General features: G+C 49.7%; 4 protein-coding genes across 15 annotated transcripts in view; 3 read left to right on the top strand and 1 right to left on the bottom strand.

Annotated features, from left to right (window-relative positions):
- Positions 1–843: 843 nt before the first annotated feature.
- Positions 844–4,867, top strand: LOC1269664 (uncharacterized). The gene is made up of 3 exons (XM_308309.5): positions 844–1,550; positions 4,238–4,439; positions 4,523–4,867. The coding sequence occupies exons 1-3, from the start codon at positions 1,343–1,345 to the stop codon at positions 4,668–4,670; spliced, it is 558 nt and encodes a 185-aa protein (XP_308309.4). The 5' UTR covers positions 844–1,342; the 3' UTR covers positions 4,671–4,867.
- An 836-nt stretch (positions 4,868–5,703) lies between these two features.
- On the top strand, positions 5,704–8,542 carry LOC1269663 (protein tumorous imaginal discs, mitochondrial). Of its 2 annotated transcripts, XM_061642805.1 has the most exons (6): positions 5,704–6,033; positions 6,134–6,342; positions 6,437–7,044; positions 7,113–7,392; positions 7,455–7,518; positions 8,219–8,542. In XM_061642805.1, the coding sequence occupies exons 1-6, from the start codon at positions 5,775–5,777 to the stop codon at positions 8,377–8,379; spliced, it is 1,581 nt and encodes a 526-aa protein (XP_061498789.1). In that variant the 5' UTR covers positions 5,704–5,774; the 3' UTR covers positions 8,380–8,542. The 2 variants fall into 2 exon arrangements, with proteins under 2 accessions (XP_061498789.1, XP_061498788.1); XM_061642804.1 differs by having other exon boundaries at positions 7,455–8,542.
- Positions 8,432–9,732, bottom strand: LOC1269662 (DNA repair protein complementing XP-A cells homolog). Its single transcript, XM_308307.4, has one exon. The coding sequence runs from the start codon at positions 9,436–9,438 to the stop codon at positions 8,596–8,598; it is 843 nt and encodes a 280-aa protein (XP_308307.4). The 5' UTR covers positions 9,439–9,732; the 3' UTR covers positions 8,432–8,595.
- A 259-nt stretch (positions 9,733–9,991) lies between these two features.
- LOC1269661 (lysophospholipid acyltransferase 6) overlaps positions 9,992–12,528 on the top strand; it is a 29,171-nt gene continuing 26,634 nt past the window's right edge. Inside the window, exons 1-2 of one of the 11 annotated variants that reach the window (XM_061643860.1) lie at positions 9,992–10,368; positions 11,345–11,602. In XM_061643860.1, coding sequence (XP_061499844.1) covers positions 11,504–11,602 — 99 coding nt within the window. In that variant the 5' untranslated portion in view covers positions 9,992–10,368; positions 11,345–11,503. Of the gene's footprint in view, positions 10,684–11,312; positions 11,603–12,528 lie in introns of those variants that run through there. The other 10 variants (XM_061643852.1, XM_061643853.1, XM_061643854.1 and 7 more) reach the window with 10 other exon arrangements.

The raw sequence follows: 12,528 nt of genomic DNA on the forward strand, positions 1-12,528 counted from the left end.
GGTCTCTCTTGCAAAAGGCGCGACTAAGTGTACTACTACCAGCGAGACCTACCGACCGACTTATGGAGTAGAAGAGAAAAGAGAGAGAGAAACAAAAAGAAGTGTACGTCTGCGATCGCCAGCATCAGGCTGGATGCACCCACTCGAGGGAGATACCTTAACGAGATGCGTGCTGTTACAGTGCTGGATGAAATATTAAATCTTGTTTCTTTTTTGTAAGCTTTTTTTATAGCAGGAAGAATAATATATCATAAAATGAAGCTATTTTACTATAAATGTGTAAAAGAAAATTCAAATCATCATACATTTTCCTTCCTTTTACACTGCACCAAACGCTTCATCTATCACTGTACTTACCCTTTCATCGACAACGCGCCATCGAAGGCGGCCGCGACTGCACATTTAGTGCATATGAGCATACCTCCCGCTCCCCCTCCCCCCCTTCCCCTCTCCTACATGCACGTTTTGCGCCCAACGCTGCAGCCGGTGTGGGAACGCCGATCGAGCAGGCAATAAAAGCAACAACAACGGATGAAAAAAGCGAACCTCTCATAAAAACAAAACCCCTCGAACGCCCCCCCCCCCCCCCCTCCACCTCAAAAACGCACCCAAAGCGCATCGCCCTCCTCTCTTTCCAGCTTCACAAGCCACAGCGAACCGAAAGGCACACATTACATCAAAAGACTTGAGCGAGAGTAAAGCGAGAAACCTTCTGTTTTTTTCCTTCTACTGCTTCGAGCGGGAGCGGGTCGTCTCCCACCTTCCCCCCCCCCACGGGGTGTAGCTTCGGAGCGGGGCGGGAGGTTTTCGGTTTCGTGGTGCGCTGGTTTCGGGCCGCATGGCAGCACCGTACCGAAGTCAGTATCCAATTGCCTGTCGGCACAACAAGACGCATAAGACGCATACGTCCTCGTGAAAGCTTTTTCTCGCTACGATCGCTGTGGGCCGTACCCCCAGCCAGCCAGCCAGTCAGCCAAACCAACCAACCTGCTTTATCCGCGAGATTGAGCGTGTGTGTGTGTGTGTGCATGTGTGTCCGATTTTTCCCCCCTTTTCTGTGGCTGACAAATAAGATTGCATTATTTTCTTGCGCGCGGTAATGACGGCGCCACTCTTACATAAACAGTGACAGATATTTTTGCATGAAACGGGGGAGAAAGAAAGAAAAGCGTGCAAAAGAAAGAAATCCCGTGCAACAGTGATCTCACCGACCACCCAGTTACGCCAGCGCGACAAAGTGTAAACACAACTACAAAAAACGTTGCAATTAAACCGCAAAATATCATCCAGCTTTACACAAATAGTGATCTAGTGTGTCCGTAGTGATCCGTTGCCATACACGATGAAGCTGCTGAACGTGCTACCGGCCGCCGCCTACTTTTTCCTCTTCGTGCTACTCTCCTCCAGTGACTTCAACGAGCGGCGAACGCTTGTCCTCGCGCAGGAGCCACTGTTCGAGCTGCCGGTACAGCTAATCGGCTTCCCCGTGATCATTCTCTCCGTCCGGTTGGCCAACTTTGCCAAAAAGCTTGCCTACTCGCTAAATCCAAGTAAGTAGACGGTGTGGGGGGGGGGGGGAGGGGAGGGGCTTAGTAATCACGCTAGAGGGTCACGGGGTATGCTGCTAGAACAATACAATAGCACGCGCTCTTCACGCGCCACTGCTCATCAGTGGCCTTTTGGCAACGGGGGGTTGCGAATCATGTAAGGACACAATTTGTTTTTCTCCATGTACCATGTACCAATGCACGCAAACTCAAGGCACGCTACGAGCGCTTCTAATTAAGCGAGAACAGCTTGAGGCAGCAGTGAAATCCAATTTCGTACCGAGACCGAGGCAAGCAAACTCCCTTGAAAGTTTCCAATGCGCGGCCCTTTTGGGAGCTTGTCGGAAACACGTTTCGCTCGTACAAGGTGTTGTTTGCTGCTGACGCATCCCTCCCAGGCTCCCAGTGTTTTTCACACACAATCAGTCAAATATTGTCTGACGTCTTACCTTTGGTGAAGGTAAACCAGTCAAGCTTTCGATACGCATCGATCGATGGCGATCTTGATGATCATGATGACTTATTCAAAACAAAAGATCCGTATCCGTACGCGTGTGCGTGTGTGTGTCGTTTCTCGTTTTAAAAGACCTCCAGACACACGCACACCTGTCGGCATGGCCCCAAAAACCACTAATCAGCTTATATTTCAAGCGCCTCAGTCATTTTCGGGGCCGCATCGTCTCGCATCGCATCACCGCATCACACTTTATGCCAATAGCAAAAACATGATAAATTCATTTCTCTTAAAGCCATTCCTCGTGATGACGAGCCCCAGCCCCCCGCGGAGGTTGACCACTTGACCCACATTCGTGTGCCGTGCCCGGTGGACGATGCACGCACCATCTCGCGCACTCGCTCGCACACCTCACTTACGCTTTTCTTTGCGGCTGGTTGCGTGCGGGGACTGCGCCACCAGTTTTTTTTCGGTTTCGGCGGGGACGAAACTTCGAGTCCCGTTGCAGCGAAATGACATGAGAGGCAGCCGCGATAATGATGCATCGATTCCGCGTGCTCCAGCGAACCGTGCCGGCCTGGGCCATCCACGGAGTGTGTTTGTGTGTTTCGAAACGCCCGGCCGTGCCTCATATCACTCCCTAACTTTATGCCATACACCGTGGCCTTATTTCGCTTTAAAGTTGTTCCTCCCCTGCTGTTTTTCTGATGATGAGTGAGATGAATTTATGTATATGTACGTCTTTTTTAGCACACGTTGTTGGTTCGTTACTCACTCTGTGTGTGTGTGGCTTGTTGCAGTGTGGAACAAAAAGCTCGTTAAAAATCTGTTGTTTTTTTTACCAACCATCTGCTGGATAGTGTACACGACACAGTTAACAGTACATCGCCCAACACATAAACACACACATTGCCTTAATGATCTTGAGGAGGATCAGAATGGTGAGAGTTGAAAACGGGGGTTGAAGGGGTGTGTTAATTTCACTCCCCTCTGCCAACCAAAATAACGGGTGGATGAGCAATTTGCTTACCTTTTGGCCTGCACAGGAAACGAATTCCTGGAATGGAACACCGCTTGACGGGGGCATGTGTCCTTCTGTGGGTCGATTCTTTAAAGCCCCAGTGACCTTATGCAGCTAGGTTAATGGAGTGGTTTTATTGGATAAGCGAGTCGTTAAAAGCTTCAAGTACAGTGGTGATAGATGCAGATCTAATGCAAAACCTTCAACAAAGTATTGGACTGACCATTGCATGAGAGTCCATTAAACGCGGGGTAACAACGTCCGGGGTAATGCTGTCAATCCGTCAACTGCCGTCACCCCATTACGGAATACAACCGCTATGACTGCACCTGTAAGTACAGGAAATCACCCCCAAATGGGGGGATAGATTAATCCGTCCAACATAGAAACACAAAAACAACATAAACACGATCCATACCGTTGAGCATAAGGCGCCCGTGCGATCCTCTCCGATCGTTATTGGATTGTGTCGGTGTATGTCGTTTGGAAAAATGCAACGCCACATAATGTGGAAAGCCTCCGCTGTCATTTCCTTATTGGCCGGTGGTCTCTTTTTTCCTGCAAAAGAAAGTGAATCTAGCGCGGCACAAATATATATTAGCCCGGTACTAATTTCTTCGTTCCTGGGCTTTCCATTATTGCGCATACGCGAGCGCGCGCGCACGGGGCTGTTGTGGCGTATTTGGTCGCCTCATTAAAAAACCTGGCCATCGAATCTTCGAACCGGAGAATAGGCTTTTTTGAAGCGAGGAAAAAGAAAATAACGACAGCCGTGCAGAGCGGGGAGCGAGAGACAGTTTCAGGCTTTCAGGCCCTTCAGGCCGCGCCGAGCCGAAAAGACCCCCCCCCCCCCTCCTCTCTCTTTGAGGCTCACGTAATCGCATCAAAATAAAAGGCGCATTGCATAAAACCTTTTGCCTCAAAACTGCTGACTGCGGATGCGGATCGATGCTCCGAACTAAATCGGGCTTGTTTGCGAGAGAGAGAATTAGTTCGGCGTCCAAATTGACTTCTGCTGTTGTGTGGTGGAATAGGGGGCAGAAGGAAAAACGAAAGTGACTTAAGATTGGGTAATAAAATGTAGAATTTCTCGCATCTTCGGACAGAGGAGCAACGACATCATAAAACGGGATCTAACAATGAAAGCAGCTTAACAAAGTACCTTGAACTCTTTAATCACTTGCTGGCTGCCCTTCTCATTCTGCCTCATTCCAGAGACCTACCAATCCCGCAGCCGCCGGGAGACGCTACACCCGGAGGAGCTTTCGCGGCTAGCCATCGATGTGGCGCAGGCGGAAAAGAAAATTCTTCACGAGTTCGGACCGAAGGCATGCATCGAGGAGGAACCGTGCCGGATTCACGCCGTCAACAGTGCCCGGCTGGACAACTATCAACCGGACTGGGAAGATATTCTGAAGTAAGTCAACCCAGACCCCTTTAGATTGGAGAAAACCACCACGACCCATGACTAATTCCCTTTCCTTTCCCACCGTTGCATAGGAATTACAAATCGCAAACCAGTGGCATGAAGCAGTGGTACTTGCTGTCCGTCTTTCTCGGCGACTATCTGCGGGATGTGCAGTTCTGTAAGCAGCTGGCGAAGCGATTAGACTGCAATCGCTACCAGCGACCGTTCCTGCGAGACTGAATTTTCATCACCATCGATCCCCCGTTTTCTTGCACCGCGGGTAGCGCGCTTGATGTGCTTTGATGGTGCTTCTAGCTGTAAATTATTTCCGTTGTACATAGTCCGAAAGCAATTGACCAAGTAAACAGAAAACGAAACGTTTAGGTGTAAGTGTAAAGCGTAAAAAGGAATAAAAGAAAACGTGTTTTTAAATTCAACTGATCATGTGGAAGATTTAAATTATTCATTGCCTTCGACGAAATGAAAGAATAATTTTTTTATTTTTTTAATACCTACGAATTATGCATGAGTAATAATATTTTCACTCTGAAGGTTGCAAGTTAAAAACCGTTAGAAACGGAGCACGTGGTTCCTCAAACGGTCACATGTTTGATCAACTCTTTTTCTAAAAAAAAATACGCAAAATGATTTGTTACTTTTGATATTATTCTATTTCACTTTGGTTCAGTCAATGCTCACAATTATTCCTATTTTACGCCTGGTTTACTAAAAACAATTAAAACAAAAATTATCAACCAAATTCAAATTCACGTTTAGCCGCCAATACAAAGTTTTCAACTAGAACCTGTAAACGTACAATCGTGGGCCATTTTTTTCGTCAAATTTATAATAATTTCGTTCAGCACTTGTGTATTAATAGAGAGAATTCTCTTCATAATGAATGACAAACTATTTAACTTCATAATATGGCATCATATGGAATAATATGTAACATAATAACTTTTACACCGTATAATTCACGATTTCCAAAAACGATTCCTCCCCCACGGCTTCGGGTAGCTTCGTGAAGGTTCGGCCAAGGTGTGTTTATTAAGGAGGTGAATTGTTAGCGCGTTTTCCGGGCGCCATCATTGAGTATTGTTATGTCAAATCGCATACAATTTTCTATACCCCCCTCCAGCCCTCCCCGATTTTAATACCGGAGCCCCCAGTATTGTTATGTCAAGTCGTGAAATGTCAATTTGCTCTGAAGCACTTCACCTCCTAATATCCATACACCTTGGGTTCGGCATTTGTGCTGTCAAAATAACAAATCGCCATTTGACAGTTCATTTGCAGCAATCCCAAAAACACACCGACCAACATCGGACCTTCCGGGAGAAAATGGGTTCGCGAGGTATTCTGCAAATTTTCTCACCGAAAAGCTTTGGCCTCCTGAACGGCCGATTCCCGGGCCGATCTGCCCCGATCGGAGTGGCCGTTCCCGGTGTTGCGACGGTGGGTGCGTGCCATTGCATCATCACGAACCAAAGCCCGATCAGCCGACACTTGTTCACACCGGCAATCACCTCCACTACCGCCGCCGCCGCCGCCAGCTGTAGTGGCCCCAGCCGTCTCCAGCGACCGTCCCCCAGTTCCAGATGTGAGTGGTGGAAGATTGCACCCGGATTACATCATGCTCGATCGATCGGATCGGATCGGCAGGAAGTGCAGCAGCTAATGATATCACTTTTCCCTTCCAGGCAGCACACTGCAAAGCACGCGGTCGTTCTACACTTCAAACATTCTGCATAAAAGCGACTATTACAGCACGCTCGGTGTGACGAAAAACGCGTCACCGAAGGAAATCAAGAAGGCGTACTATCAGCTGGCGAAAAAGTACCATCCCGACACAAACAAGGACGATCCGAACGCGGGGAAGAAATTTCAGGAAGTTTCCGAAGCGTACGAGGTTAGCAACGGGACCGATGTTACATAATGAAAAAAAGAAACAAAGGAAAAACAACAACACAGCTAATCGCACGATGTCTTTGCCCCTCTCGTAGGTTCTGAGCGATGAAACAAAGCGCCGTGAGTACGACACGTACGGACAGACGTCCGAGCAGATGGGACGTGCGGGCGGTGGACCAGGGCCGGGTGCCGGGCCGCAAGGATTCTCCCAGAACTGGCAGTTCCGTTCGACCATCGATCCGGAGGAGCTGTTCCGCAAGATCTTCGGCGATGGGGGCTTTCAGACGGGTTTTGACGATTACAGCGACTCCAAGTTTGGGTTCGGCGGGGCTCAGGAGGTGATGATGAATCTTACCTTTGCCCAGGCTGCCCGAGGCGTCAACAAGGACATCGACGTGAATGTGGTCGATACGTGCCCCAAGTGTACGGGATCGCGGTGCGAACCGGGCACCAAGCCGGGCAAGTGTCAGTACTGCAATGGCACTGGGATGGAAACCATTTCGACGGGGCCGTTTGTGATGCGTTCGACGTGCCGCTACTGTCAGGGTACGCGGATGTACATTAAATACCCGTGCCTGGAGTGTGGAGGCAAGGGCCAGACAGTGCAGCGAAAGCGCGTCACCGTACCGGTGCCGGCCGGAATCGAGGATGGACAGACGGTGCGGATGAATGTGGGCAGCAAGGAGATTTTCATTACGTTTAGGTATGTTCACGGGAATGGGGGTTTTCTTTCTCATTCTTTAACGCGGAACGCTTTGTTCTTTTCGACAGAGTGGAAAAGAGTCGCTATTTCCGTCGGGACGGTGCGGATGTGCACACGGACGCGAATATTTCCCTCTCACAGGCAATACTCGGTGGCACGATACGCGTGCAGGGTGTGTACGAGGATCAGACGATACAAATTACGCCCGGTACCTCGTCGCACACGCGAATAACGCTCACCGGGAAGGGACTGAAGCGGGTGAATAGTTACGGTAGCGGAAACCATTATGTACATTTGAAGATTCAAATTCCAACCAAGCTTACACCGAAGCAAAAAGCCCTTATACAGGTATGGGAGGAGATTGTGAAGCCTGGAAGATGTGGTTGAATAATGACGATTCTTTTTTTCAGGCTTACGCTGAACTGGAGGACGATACACCCGGACAGATAATGGGTGTAACGTTTAAAACCGACGGTAAGTCCTCCTCTTCGGGCTCAAGCTCTAGCAGCGACTCCTTCACATCCTCCTCCTCCTCATCCTCCTCCACCTCATCCTCCTCCAATTCATCCTCCACCTGGTCCTCATCGAACGTTTCCGACAAGCACACGCAAGGGGCCCGCGATCAAGAAGGCTACGACACGTACAAACCGCACGATCCGACCGACACACACGAGTACCGAAAGGAGCGGTTCGATTCTCGATTTTACTACGCGCTCGGCGCATTGCTCGTGATGGGTTGGTTCGTGTACTACACGCACCAACAGACGAACGCACAGTTCGAACGCGACCGGCTGGAAGCACTCGAACGGCAGCGGGTAGCCCGCGGCGGCTTCAAGGACGTCACGCAACCGTTCGATGAGGCCTAGGCGCCGTGTTCAACACACAGCCCCAACTAACTTCCAACCATCCAAGCAAGCAACGATTGTTATTAAGTGGTGCTGTGGTGTAGGGAGTATGCGTTTGTTATTGGTGAAATAGGGTCAACAGAAGAACAGAGTGTTGTTTTGAATTCGAAACGAAAAAAAAGGAAAACAAGCAAGCATAGCTCAATAAACAACCAAACAACAGCAACCACCCTTAACAATCGTTGTTTGATTCTTTTTAAGCGTGTTCCGTACAGAGGTCGTGTTCTAACGAAAATGCATCACCATCCTCCCTCGGGTCCTCGTTACAGGTGGAAAAGTGTGCTACGCGGAGCCACAGGAGCTGACGGACATTGTGCGTGAGGCGCTGAAAGATCGTAAGCCCCTTCCTACGTCGAGCGCTGAGGAACCGGCGGCCACGCCAAAGACGAAAGAAGAGGAGGAAGCGGCCAAGACGCGTAGCAGCAATTAGAGTAGCTTAAAGCGGTAACACACAGTTTAGGGAAAGAGACAAACACAGCAAGTCCGTTAACTTCAGCTTCCTCTCTTTTGGAGCTAAAATTATCTGTTTTAATGATAATTATACAAAAAAGAAACACACATAATACAAAAATCAGCGTAAATGCCTAGAGAAAGAGAGAATGTGTTGGCCTTAGCATGCTAGTAAGAAGAACGGCAAGGAAAGCCTTTACATTTTCTCGTACGTCTCCGAATGCCCGCAGGTCTCGCAGGTGCGCGTGTACGTATCGTCCGCCTCGTTGTACACCTCCGAATCGCCGTAGGAATGTACGTGCGCCTGAACCGTCTTGTCGTACAGACTGCTTCGCACGTCCATGCGCAGCTCCTTCAACCGTTTGTTGTACTTTTTCACCTTCGCCACTTCGCGCTTCTCCTCACGTTCCTCCTTCTCGCGCATCAGCTTTTCCTCGCTGCCCCACACCTCCAGCGCGCGCTTTTCAATCTGCAGGTGAAGGTACAGCTTCATCTCGCCCCACCGCACATTGTGCGGGTTCTTGCGACTGATAAACTTCAGCACGGGCTCGCGCCGGTCGAGATCGCAATCCTTCAGCAGATACTCCTGCTTAGCCTCGGTGCGCGTGATTAGCGAATGCTGCCCATCCGGCTCACGGCACGCATCGCACACGGCATAGTCGAACGTGGTCAGCAGGTAGGAATCGGCAAACCGGTCCCCACACTCCAGACACTCATCGTACTCGATGGGCACGGGCACGGCGTCCGACTCCGGCACCGGTTCCTCCTGCTGGTTCGCCTCTTCCTCGGTCGGATTGGTGCGCTGTTCGATCAGGAAACCGCCGCCACTGTCCACGTACTTCGTACCGGACACTTTGATCACATTGTTCACCGAAACGGCCGTTTCCGTCGGCTGCTTGCGGTCCGAGCTGTTGTACGGGTGGGTTAGGAGGCGGGCCTGCCGCAGATTGATTGCCTTCTGACGATTTTCCTCAATACGCCGGCGCTGGTAATCGGAAAGGTGTTCCTGCTTCGAGGAGGAGTCGCTCGGCTCGCTCATTTTGCATTGGCGTCCTGTGCGGTGTCCAGCCGGAGACAAACAAAGATTGTGAAATTGCCGTAAACAAACACCGTTCGGTCTTGCAGCGCTGTCAAGCCAAACTCGAAAACGCACGGGATAAGGATCACGAGGAAGGGGACAATTAATAAATGTGATAGTGTATGTAATTTAGGGAAAAGTTTACAAATACAGCTTACTAAAGGATATTGAAGTTAAATTGGGATTTTTAAATAATTTTGTGGACTTTGTTTTTCATCGATTATTTTCCGCTGTCAAAATTGTCGACGAACAGCAAATGTCAAACTGTCGTCAGTGATGTCAAACGGACAACGCACAATGAACAATTTTGCTAAAATGAAAAAGTACTTTTAAACCCTCTTTTCATGAGAATCCTTTGAAATAAAGTGAATTTGTAAGGTTTTGAATTTTTCTCGCCATTTTACACAAACCAGAAGCTTTTCTTAATTTATGTATCAATTCCCACCCCCTACAATTCGAGCTAATCTGTCATTGTCGCTTGCCATGAGCCAACCTCGCCACAGGTACACATTCACAGAACGAAACAGCAGCGAACACCACCACCAAAGCACAAACATCAGTGAGCGCTGCGAGACGGGTGTGAACCTGCAAACCTAGCCTCTTCCGAGCGGTCGTGACCGGAATCATGAACCATTTTCGATAGTCGGTCGGGTCGAAGGTGCAAAAGAAAACGTAAAGAATTGCGAACAAAATCAGTAACAACGCGCGCTTGTGTGTGTGTGTGTGGGTGTCCGGCAAAATTAATCCTCGCTTTTTAGCCCACCAATCTGAGGGATTGTCCCACAGCCGAGCGAACCGGCCCAATTCCGTGCAACAACCCAGTCGCCTTCCATAATCGTGTGTTCACACGGGCGCACGGCAACAGAGAGCGGTGTGCCGCAGCATCTCGAAGTAAGCGCATGTGTCACGGCCAAATTTTACCAGATCCACTCTCCTCCTCCTCCTGCTTCCCTCCGAGACGACCAAGACACGACGACGGTCGTTACGGGGTAGTTTTTTTCTTTCATTTTGCTTTTTATTATTGTGTGTGTGGGGGTGGTGTAGAGTGAAAACCACGGGCAGCAAGGGCTATACTAGGTGAACCGGGAACGACAGGTCAGTGCAATCGAGTCGAAAGACGTCCCCGCGAAGGAAGGGTTCAAAGCCCTCGCCGCCAAAGGCTAATCATTCTTCCATTCGCGACAGAAAAGTCGGCAAAAGCAGCAGGTGTGTGTGGCTTACTGTGTGCGAGTGTGTGCGAAACGCGGGAGTGTGTGTTGTTGATTTGTTGTGTTGCATTACATAAAAAAGAGCAGATTTTGCTGTAAAAGCTGGAGAAGAGATCCTTTCGCACCGTCCTTGCGAATTGCGACGCACAGGTGTGTGCGTGAGTGTGTGTGAGTGCGAGCGTGCATTTCCTGTTGTTCGCAGCAGGCGCTGGCTTCGTTCCATTGTTGTGTCCTCGCCTAGCCCAGCGTTGTGTCAGTGAGCACGCGGGGCCATTTACCCCATACCTGGCACCGCACTGGTTGCGCGCGTGGGAGCGAACGAAACGGAGCTAGATAAATAGAGCACCCGCGCACCCCACCCCACCCGTCGCTCAGGCGGGATTAGTAGACAAAGGCGTGTGTGAGCGAGCGAGCGAGCGGTAGTAAGAATAGAAGGGCAGCCAGGGCAGGTGCCCGTTTCGCGCTTGTCATCGGAAATCATCCGATCTCGCCCAGAGCCGGTTTCGAGCGTGTGTGTGTGTGTTTGTGCGATAGTGTGTGAGTGAGTGTCGAGTCGTTGGGGGGAGGGGGGGATTGTGCATTATCGTATCTTCCACCCCTTCATATCTACCGTGTCCCATTGTCCAGCTTGAATCGCTTATATCGTGTGCCCTTCCCAGCAGGCAGTAAACAGTCGGCCAGTGAAGAGGGCAGTCGTGCCGTGGGTTTGAGACCGCCGGGCCCGAAGACTCGCAGACTCGCTGACGGCGGCGAGCGTTCTACCCCCATCCACCACCACGCCCACCCCACAAACGGCGTGGCAGCACAACATCAACAAGATGCAACAAATAGCCACCATCATCGGGGCGAACGCCTACTACGATGGAAGCCGCGTGTTCACCTGGCTTGCCGACATGTGCGGCCTGTCGGTTGATTTGGTAAGTGTCCCTTTTTCTTTCTGCCCATAAGAAACAAGCAAATCGATGGGCATCTACCTTCTGTTTCCTTTCCTGTTCTAAATACGATGCAGAGATGCGAGTGTGTTTGTGCAGTTATTTGAGTTGAAATAATTAACCGCCGCAGCTCTCGGTGTGTGACCGCTCTGTGTAAACTATGGTGCACCACCCCAGCGCAAGATGTCGACGAAAAAGCGACGGGAAACGATTTCGGATATCTTTTTTTTTTTTTGTGGGTTGCTTTCTTTGCTTCCGTTGTTTTTCTCATCCTGCTGTGTGTGTGTGTATGTGTGTGTCTCAGTGGTGCTTTTTCGCCCGATGGTGGGGCGTCATTTTCACTTTGCTCTCTCGCCTTTTCGGTGCGCGCGAGGGGACTTGCATCAACACACCACAGCACAGCGACACACAATCATCTCCGCTTTTCCGATTGGAGCTATCTTTAGGGTGTTGCTGGCTTTACTTGACCGGCATCGATTTTTCCCTCAATTTGCCAGCATCGCAAGCAGCAGCAGTAGTAGTGGCACGAGATGCTCCCGAGACACAACACTGTCAGAGGAAATTCCGGCGCTGGTCGTTATGGCGGCGGTCGAGATCAGTTTTCATTCAAATAATGTGCCAAAGTAAGCTGGGGGAGGGGGGAACATTTCGACACATCGTTAGCTCATAGCTTGCTCTGTCTAATGGTTCATAAAGTTGTTTATTTCTGTCTCTGTTTATATCGATAAATCTTCTGTTCAAGCTTCTGTTCCGTAAACATGAAGCAAATTATCACTTAAGTACAAATTTCTTCGCCACTGAGGGAAAAACAAATAACGCAAATTTAATTTTTAATTACCAAATGAAGGATTTCGTTCTTCTTCATCGGGCAGAAAGCCTTTCAAAAGCTCGGCAATTAATTTAAACAATTC

Source organism: Anopheles gambiae, chromosome 2 (genome assembly GCF_943734735.2).
Source record: "Anopheles gambiae chromosome 2, idAnoGambNW_F1_1, whole genome shotgun sequence".
Classification (NCBI taxonomy): Eukaryota; Metazoa; Arthropoda; class Insecta; order Diptera; family Culicidae; genus Anopheles; species Anopheles gambiae.

What these genes read in the sequence shown, in the direction of transcription:
- LOC1269664 (XM_308309.5), top strand. Translation starts at nt 1,343, where the DNA reads ATGAAGCTGCTGAACGTGCTACCGGCCGCCGCCTACTTTTTCCTCTTC. An exon ending in TGCCTACTCGCTAAATCCAA is followed by an intron (nt 1,551 to 4,237) that starts GTAAGTAGACGG and finishes GCCTCATTCCAG; the next exon opens with AGACCTACCAATCCCGCAGC. An exon ending in GACTGGGAAGATATTCTGAA is followed by an intron (nt 4,440 to 4,522) that starts GTAAGTCAACCC and finishes ACCGTTGCATAG; the next exon opens with GAATTACAAATCGCAAACCA.
- LOC1269663 (XM_061642804.1), top strand. Translation starts at nt 5,775, where the DNA reads ATGGGTTCGCGAGGTATTCTGCAAATTTTCTCACCGAAAAGCTTTGGC. An exon ending in ACCGTCCCCCAGTTCCAGAT is followed by an intron (nt 6,034 to 6,133) that starts GTGAGTGGTGGA and finishes TTTCCCTTCCAG; the next exon opens with GCAGCACACTGCAAAGCACG. An exon ending in AGCAAAAAGCCCTTATACAG is followed by an intron (nt 7,393 to 7,454) that starts GTATGGGAGGAG and finishes TCTTTTTTTCAG; the next exon opens with GCTTACGCTGAACTGGAGGA.
- LOC1269662 (XM_308307.4), bottom strand. Translation starts at nt 9,438, where the DNA reads ATGAGCGAGCCGAGCGACTCCTCCTCGAAGCAGGAACACCTTTCCGAT.